At 33.3% G+C, this 9747-nt stretch overlaps 1 protein-coding gene across 3 annotated transcripts; it reads left to right on the forward strand.

Moving 5' to 3' along the window:
• Positions 1-1376: 1376 nt before the first annotated feature.
• Positions 1377-8243, forward strand: LOC119631728 (leucine-rich repeat-containing protein 15). 3 transcript variants are annotated; one of them, XM_038024185.1, is made up of 7 exons: positions 1377-2004; positions 6002-6145; positions 6211-6521; positions 6585-6733; positions 6885-7144; positions 7257-7723; positions 7799-8243. In XM_038024185.1, the coding sequence occupies exons 1-6, from the start codon at positions 1436-1438 to the stop codon at positions 7675-7677; spliced, it is 1854 nt and encodes a 617-aa protein (XP_037880113.1). In that variant the 5' UTR covers positions 1377-1435; the 3' UTR covers positions 7678-7723; positions 7799-8243. The 3 variants fall into 3 exon arrangements, with proteins under 3 accessions (XP_037880113.1, XP_037880114.1, XP_037880111.1); XM_038024186.1 differs by having other exon boundaries at positions 7257-7495; positions 7613-8243; XM_038024183.1 differs by having other exon boundaries at positions 7257-8243.
• Positions 8244-9747: the final 1504 nt, after the last annotated feature.

Genomic DNA, 9747 nt, shown 5'->3' on the forward strand with positions numbered 1-9747 from the left:
AAATTCAGAAAATGATCCGGAATCGATCGGTATAATGAAAGGTGCCGTCTTCAGCCTTTCTGCATGTTACATGCGACGACGCACTAACTTAATATACCCTGTACTAAATGTGGGGTAGGGTATAATGAATTCAACTATAGAACCATAAATTTTTTCTTGTTTAATTCAAGATGTAAAATGTCAAAGGAGGAGACTTTGTCTTTGACAATTGCTGTCAAAGTGACTATTCCTAGTAAACATTGCCCGAGGAAAGAGAATGGAAAAAAATATTGGAGCATGGCAAGGCAATTGATGGTCCCCGAATACCAAACTGCTCATAAAAGTTATTAAAAAATTGATTTTATTAAAAAAACATGTGTAGAACAAGTTTCAAAATTTTGAATGCGTTTTTTTTAAATGATACGCAACATAACTTCAAGAAATTTTCATGCGTTGCTTTCGAGTTTCTTACGGCGGTGGAATGGCGAAAAAAATATTATTTTTTTGGTTGAAAATTAACAAAAATCAAATTTCGTAATTCAATTATTCGCCAGTCAGGCAATATTCAATATTTTTGCAATTAATTCATCCTTCGTTGGCCAAAGATACGTGGACTAAGTGGACTTTTTCTTTATTTCGATTCAAAGTTTCATCAGCTACACGGAGTGCTTTCAAATTAAACACATGTTCGTGAAAATAATATTTATTTTTTGTATAAGTTCCTTACTGTTAGATACTATACTGTACTATACTATACTATACACACTATACTATGATTATTATTATTCTGTTATCTTTGCCGGCAATCGAAAAAGCAAAATTCAAATTACAAAAAAAAAAAAAACAAGGTATATTTTTAGGTTTTTACAACGTCGTTGGCCGGCAATTACGCATACTTTTGCATTCGCCCATTGACTATCACTAAATAAGATGTGCCAGCTGTTCACTGGGTTACGGATTATAAATGTATTGGCATTTGCAAGATCTATTTACATGTATATGGATGTAATTGTAGGTGTGTAATTAGGCAAACGGTCATTCACCCTTTATTTGAATGGCACACACATAACCGATTGTTGTTTGACTATGAAAGTGTAATTTAAAGATTTTTTTGGGCTTTGTTTGTGCTTTTTGCATTTTCAATTTAGAAAATGAATTAATTTTCTTATTACTTTGCATCGTTGTTGTTACGATTCTAGCTTTAGTTCACTTAGCAAAATATTTTTATAAAATTATAATTTGGTCTTCAAAATGCAATAAATTAATTGAAAAGTGCACTCATTTAAAAGTTTAAAAATTAGCATAAAAGTATTGGCTTAAATGACAATTTTCACAGAATAAAAATATAAATATAACATGTAACGGGCAAGAGCTTATCAGTTGTTATTGAAATATTCTCATAAAATCATTTAAAGAAAAGTTTTAAGTAAAAAAAAATCTATATATAAGAAACAAAATGAAGACAAAGACTACGCTGACGTTTATTGTCTACTTTATTGTTCTTTCTATCGGAAAAATAAAATTAATGCATACACAACAACCCGTAACGTTATCCTTAAACGCAGATACATTTGAAGAATTTCGTAAACGTTATTTAACGCCTACGGCCATCGCCAATACGCAGAATTGTTCATTGAATGCTTGTGAAGCTTTAAAAATAATCTCACAATTATTTCTATTGATGAAAGCATCACTGAGCGGCGAAGCTGTAATAGTGAACACTGCGAAAAGTCGATCAATTGCGAAAGAAAACAAAACAGATTTCAAAATGTCATCTTCCACCCCAAATGATATTGACGAGAATAATGGCAGCCGCTTGTATAAAATGGTTCGTCAAATTGAAAGTCGTTTACGATCGGTTGAGCAGCCCGTATGGCATTTAGTACTCGGTAGTCAAAAAGAATGGAATCATTGCACGTCCGGCGTATGTCGTTGCAATCCGGATACGAAAAGTTTCACTTGTTGGAATAAAAATTTACAAACAGTCCCAGTTATGCAAATTATCCCCCTTAATATGGTAACAATGTAAGTAAGAGTTGAACGTATTATCATCAAATTTTGCTAATATTGAAGACTATAAAATGTGTTCAAATTGGTCGAGATTGCACACTGGTTTTTTGTATATTCTGTGTAACATAGTTCATATCTACAGAGACTGAGAGAGAAAGAGAGTGAGTGAGAGAGAGAGAAAGAGAGAGAGAAAAAAAGAATTAAAAAAAAAAATTTGTAGCGATTTTGTCAATAACTAATTTTAAGGTCCTTTAACTTTGTCAATACTAATTCTATCAAGCCAGGCCTTCGTACGTGTGAAAACAGGAAGGGAAAGGAAAACGATTGTAAAAGTTTTTAATTCAGCCAAAAGCAATCTTTCTAATCTTTTGAAATTCTAACGAAATTCGATATATTTTATGACATCACTTCGCATCACAAGCATGCGAAAAATATCGCAATGTTTACGATGAAGATATTTTATGAAAGCGAATAATTCAACTACGCACAGGCACGCAAATGATTCGATCGTTTTTCATTACAAAATTCCGACGTATTCGTCAACTGATGATATGTGAAATTAAACATTAGGCGAAAAAGTAGTTCCCGAAACTCGTTAACTTATTCCACATGAATTATAATTGAAAAACTTATTGAATCAAATTTCTATTTTCGAATCGCTGTTAAAAGGGAACGGAATCGAACCTGGTTTGAAGAAATTGATATAATTATAACGAGGAATGGAAAACAGTTTACATACGGGAATGTTATATGAAAAACAAGGCAGTCTTGATTGTACCAATCAAGAGCGCATTACGACCTGTTCGAATCTGGAAAGATAATTAATTTCACTCTCCGCTGCCAACAACTAATGCCTTCGGAAGACGGTCGTGTTTCAATACGCAGTGCCAGACCATATACATTTTTGATGGCACACGTCGACAATGGAGGTAGCTTGACTGGGGAGCTTTAACCTTTTGACCTTTTTGACTGCCATTTATTTACCCTCTGCAGAGTTTTCTTTTAATAATTGATTAGACTGATTTCCAAATTTTTCTGGCTAAATTTCTACTATGGAGCGATTTCAAGATTGAATATTAATAATTAAAACGTGTTCTGAAGGGCTTGCCATGCATGACAAACGTTATTTATGTCAAGCTACTATCATAAACCAACCTTTATCATAAAACATTAACAATTAGGCCGTTTTTGCATATAGAGGAGGTCTACATTTCATGAGAAGTATTGAAAAATTCTCTTCATCTAGGGGCTTACTATTTATGATATACGCTATATATGTTCAAATTTAAAAACTAGCCCTATGGGATCCAAACCATGTACTGTTATTTGTTTTCTTGCTAGATTAGCACCATTTCTCTACTATATTTTAATATAATTTTCATTGCAAAATTGAGAAGTTTTATATGGAGTGGGGTCCAAAAAATAGACCTATGTGGTTCAAATTTGTTCCAATTATTTTTTGGTCAAATTGTTATCTTGAAAAAATGTTTATCACACAATCATAATAACTAGACCTATTGTAGATGTATTTTTTAGACAGCGCCATATATAGGGGCTCTCATGAATACAGATTCTTCTATGGTGACAAAACCCAATTCGCGGCTTGTTCTTAACAAATAATTTCATTATTTTTATTAAATTTAGACCACGATGACGTTTATATATCTTCCAATATGCGGGCTTTCAGGAAAATTATGGATTTACATGAAAATTAGATATATAATTTTTGGCGTACTGTTAATTAGGCGAAGTGACGTAGGGTATCTAATGGTCTTCTTACTTGTTTTTTAATTTTATTTCTTCCTATCAAATTTCCTTCAATATATCCTTCATTGAAATGAATTTTGGTTATGCCATTATTATCTATGATTTCTTTTGTTCAATTCTTCAATCCCAAATCCACTTCATTTCAATCAATTGATTTATCCAAATAATAAACTCCTTAGAGAGGGAAAATTCAAGTGCACATTCGCGGCGCGTCATGCAGCTGCCGGCCGAGGAAAACGATTAGCAGATAAGCAGGTTAACGGATTAAAAATGAAGCCATGAACCTTAGGTAATAGTAATATGCTTGTAAAAATTGTATATAAATAGACTATTTGCGGAAGACAGAGTCGGTCGAATAAGAATATTAGAGTTGAGAAGTCGAGAGTATTGCCAAAGTAAAATATAAATAGTTCCGCCCTTAAACAAATTGACTGTAAATAAAAGAGTCTTGTCATGGGAACATGCAAGTCCGTTTTTCTTAAAGAGAATATCCACGATCCAGTGATACGAACCGCATCCGAGAAAAGTGAATTTCGTAACAATACGTTCTAACCAATTTCAGCTCGAATCGACATTTAGCAAGTGAGGCAATGGTACAAATTTGTTTTCAAACATAACGGAAAGTTCGAGTTGTCATTTGTAAAGAACAGATTGGACAACGACCAACCGTAATTATTTCAAGATAAGAATAAATGCTATCGAAGGCTTCCTGCGTACCTTTTAGTAGATGATTGCTTTTTTTCTCTCAGGACTTACAAAATCTTTCTAAAGTCTTAGCCTCCTTTCTACTGATGAACGATTCTTTTGTTCAAACTTATCGCTTTAATTACGTCACGGTTTTTTTTTTTTTTTGAAAGGCTGAAAAAATTACAAAAAGAAAAGTATAAAAGAAGCTTGTGTGTGCTAAAAAAGAAGATAGAAAATCGCAACAATAGTCGCCTCAAAAGGACAAAACTCAAGCTAAGCCCAGAAGCGAAATTACTCTTTGTTCCTTTTTCGAGTATCGAGAATCAGTAGGAAAAAAGAAAATTCATCGATTTGCAAGCGAGAGAAAGACACGGAAACAGGTGCACGACAATGGCAAGAATGTAATTATAGTTAAAATATTTGTATACGAACCGCTCGAATTTGTGACCCCCTAAAAATTGCAGATAGAGAAAGTTGCAGATACCGAAAAAAAGACGCCAGCAAAATAATTTGTTAATTGTTCTAATATTTTACGAAAAGTGGAAAACTGGAAATAAATTCTAGTAATAGAAGTGAAAAATGAAGGGAAGTCTATTTTCATATATAAAATAAAAATTGTTTCAAAATCATCATTTGTGGTGCAAGTGCTTGCGAAGTGTGTGCGGGTATATACAACAACCGGAAGGACTTGAAATAGACCCCATCTTCTATTATACGGGTCGAATCAAAATCAATTTCTCAATCGATTTAAGCTTGTCTGTCCGTCCGTCCGTTTGTTGTGTATTCTTGTGCATAACCTTCATAAGATATTTAGATGAAATTTGATGCATTGACGTATTTTCGTCTAAAAACGCGCACTCCAAACCATGATTCGGATCGGGCCACTTTTCCTACCATTTCCCATACAAACTTATTTTTAAAAACCATTACATGAATAAAGGTTTTAAATGAACTTGCGTAGGTTATTTAATGGTTGGCCGTGATTCACTGTATTGTTTTTAGCTATCTTGGTTATAAGGGCGAGTAGGTTTGCCATCAATTGCAATCAATTTTAATATATTCTTTAGTTCAATTTTTATATCAACACAATAAAAAATGGGGGCATTCGAGCTTTAAGATCCTCTTGACCGTGAAGAAGTATGACTTGGCAAGCTTAAGATTCTAAATAGATTTAATTAAGTTTGTCTTTCCGTCCGATTACCTAGCGATCATCGTTAGAGGTGGTATAATTTCAAAAATTGCGATAAAAAGGAGAGACTTTTCACATGTGCTGTTACTTCCGGTTTTGATTCGCCTAAAAGCTAGCTTGTATGCGGTAAAAACTCAATAGAGTTAATCTCTATTTCCGCAAAAACTTTGCTTAAAATATTCGAAATCCAGGGATCATCTTTATTGGACATAACTTTTAACTTTTTAAAGGGTTTCTAGCTTGATCATTAATTATTGTTTACGGCTATGTCTTATTTTATTTATACATACAATTTTTTTTTGTATTTGTTTTTGATGTGACGAAATCGATTTTCTAATCAAATATTTGTGTCTCTTTAATGTAACGAAGAGATATTTCACGCAATTCTTTATCTACCTTGCATAAGGATACATTTCGTGGCTTGACACTATTGGAAGATTTAGATTTGTCCAACAATCAATTGGATTTCCTGCCTTTTGATATATTCAACGATTTGGACAGTTTAACGCAGCTGTAAGTATTTCAGCTTTCTAACCCGTTCTCTGTAATGTAATGCTTATATAAATTTCTCATTCTAGGCGTCTACAATATAATCATTTAGAGGATTTAGATTATCGTATCTTTTGGAAATTACGTCATTTAAATTTGCTCGATCTCAGTAAGAATCGTTTGACTCACGTTCATCAGGGTCTTTTCAATCATTGTCAACGCTTAACTGTTGTTAATCTAAGCGACAATAAAATTAAAATCTTTCCGTCCGAATTAGTTAAGGATTTATTAGCCTTAGAAGAATTGGATATGTCGAAAAACGAAGTACAAAATTTACGATCAGGAAGTATGGTATACTTGGAGAAATTAATAGTTTTAGACTTTTCATGGAATGCTATAGGTGGGTGACCAAGTAAAGAAGATTTTGGAATTCAATATATAAAATTGCGAAAACGTGTTACAGCATCAATTTCAGATGATTTCTTTTCGGGTCTGAAAAGTTTACGCACTTTAATCTTACATAATAATCGCATAATTGCAATTTCTGGAGTGATATTTGAGAAATTGCTCCTGTTGGAAACTTTGGACTTAACCCTGAATCGTATAACACAGGTATTTACATATCATTCGATTATCATTACTGATATTACCTACTAATATTACCTAGTAATATTCACATATATATGTACATATATAGAATATGCAATAGCAGTCCAGAACATTTTAAGCATATGTTTCTAATTACTTTTTAAAACATGAACAGATAGATGCTCACGCATTCGCCGAACTGACAAACTTAAAAGAACTTTTTTTGGGTCAAAATTCTTTGTCGCATATACCGGACGGTTTATTCCTGAATTCGAAATCTATTACAAGGTTAACAATTTTTTCGAACAATCTTACCACCTTGGAGGCAAACGACTTCGAGGGTCTTATTAATCTCAAGCATTTAATGTTAAACAACAACAATTTAAAATATTTTAATTCGCGCGTTTTCTCTCCAATGAAAAATTTGGAAAAACTGTATGTAGCGTATCGTATCATTCATTCTACCATAATGTTATATCATGATGCTCATATATATTGTTGTTGTTGTTGTTGTTTTTTTTTTTTTTTTTCTTCTTTTTTTGCCCAGGCGCATTGATTCTAACAAATTACAATATCTGCCGCGCAGTGCGTTTGTAGATCTTATAAAGTTGGTGGCCGTTAAATTGGATAAGAATCCTTGGCATTGCGATTGTCGTGCCTTATATTTGGCTCGTTGGATACGGGAATTTTCAACGAAATTATGGGACGGTCAACCTAAATGTCGCGGTCCTGGTGATTTGGGCGGCCAAGAAGTGGGCCTGCTGCGTTACGATGATCTTTGTGACGGTCAGTGGGCCAGTATGCTTTCATTGTCGCCACGTTTGCCAGTGCGCAAAAATCGCATATCAACTCCTATGAATTATACGGCATATTTTAATTTATATTTAAAACATATTTATACAGAAGCTCCTGATGATGTTGGCGACGATGTCGATAAGGGTACCACAGAAAGCATTATCAGATTCTGAGAAAGTTATTTTTGGTATGATCGTGATCACAGTTTTTACCGATAAAGTAAGTAGAAATTTCTCGTCATTGCAATTTTATCCATAACTGTAGAATTCATATATTGAGTTCCATACATCGAAGGTTGATTACCATATTAAAATTGGATTTTGGAGATAATATCTGCGGCGATATAAAGTTGATTACCAAAATATTTGCATTTCGATAAAGAACACGGAATGGCTTACGCAATTGAAACAACCGTCCACGTTGCTCTTCCCCTTCCCATACTAACATTTCAATAAATCGCTCAGGATCTAACTAAAAAAAAAAAAAAACAAGTTGATAATACGAAGCTATTCCTATCCCATCCTCTTGTCATAAAGAATCTACAATGACAGCGCGTTAGCAATTTCTTGTAACAACTTTGGCAACCTTGAGTAACGACAAAGGCTAGATTCCTTAACTAATTATCATATATTTATTGTAATTCACTTATTTTAAAATATATTTTGAATAGAAATAAGATAACAAATATTTTTTCTATAGCTTTACTTAACGTAGAATCTCATGCCTTGTATATTGTAGTATAAGTGAAATGGAATGTCGATAATAAAATATGATTCTCTTATTCAAATATTATAAGAAGCGTTTTAATTTTCATTTAAGCCGGGGAATATCGCTAAAAACAAGGTCAACGGATGAGGACAAGACGCATCATTAAATACTCTACACAACTTCACCTAACGCAATCCTTTTACGTATTCTCGTAATAAATTACCAACTATTGTACTTTCATTCGATGTAAAGGCATGGGAACCCTTGTACGGAGGTGGGAGCCTGAAACAGAAATTTACATTTACTTCACATTTAAGCAAAATTGATTTTCTTGTTAAATCCTTCGTTTATTTTTCGTGTAGAGTACGAAACACTAGACTTCATATCCATATTTCTATGGAACGCGGTGTTAAAAACAGCCCTATCTGACCCAAGTTTGGTAAAGAAAAATTTTATATCAAATTATTATTATGAGTTAAATCTTATTCTAACGTTTTTAAAATTCCACCTTCTTTTCATAAGAAGGCTTACTTTTCATACGAACTATTACACTGAAGAATGATCAAAACGCTGGACAATCTGTTCGAAAATTTTTCACATCAATTTAAGATGTCGAAATAGTACTACTTGGCAACAATGGTTAAAAAATTGTAGGTTAAAAACAAAAAAAAAAAATTGATAGGCAAATATTTGACCGGGAAGCGGGCGGACACGCTTATGTTCAGAAAAGAGGTCAATGTTGATTGATATAACAAAAAGTCGACCTATCTTAAGTGCTTTTGGGTGCCACGTACATCCGCACAAAGTTAATGTGACCTGTATCATAAGGTGCTAGTGCTCTTTAATAATTTAATACAAAGTATCACTTCCGGCTAGCAATTATTAAGAGCCTCAGGTGAACCTAATGGAAATTTTTGTATGATGTCAATAGAGCAAATATAAGTAATAATCGGTCTCAATGGTGGGAATCGTAGCGAAAACGAGAGTAATTGCAAAGGCTTCTCGCATATTTAAGATCGGAATTAAAGGATATTTTAAATAAAATCTTTACTTCTATCTTCGAAAGAAGAAGAATACTAAAGCAAAAATATATAAAAATAGTTCACAGTTGCGCAGACATGTAGGTGGACAGACGAACAGAAGAATATGCTTAGGTGCATTCAGAGTTTGAGACTGTCCAAGATATTATGTACTTTTCGGGGTTTTGAAGCCTGCTTCCTAAAGGCGTGGCATTGTAAAGGGATTGAAAACAAAATCAAACCTTAATACACTATAATATTGGGTAGGCGTGCTCAATTTTTCCCATTTTGATGAAGGCACTACAGCATCGCCCATAGGATATACGCCCAAAATTTTTCTACTTTTTCCCTTCTCAAGTTTATGAGCAAAAAATCGATCTAATATTCCTTTTGAAAAGTAGAGATGTTCTCAGTTTACATAACATTATAGGCGTTTTCTTCATCCGATTTGGCCCATTTTGGATACGAACCTTTATGAGCGAATTTCCAATGTTTTTGCCAAATTTCAAATCGGTA

Source organism: Glossina fuscipes, unplaced genomic scaffold (genome assembly GCF_014805625.2).
Source record: "Glossina fuscipes isolate IAEA_lab_2018 unplaced genomic scaffold, Yale_Gfus_2 1, whole genome shotgun sequence".
NCBI classification, from domain to species: Eukaryota; Metazoa; Arthropoda; class Insecta; order Diptera; family Glossinidae; genus Glossina; species Glossina fuscipes.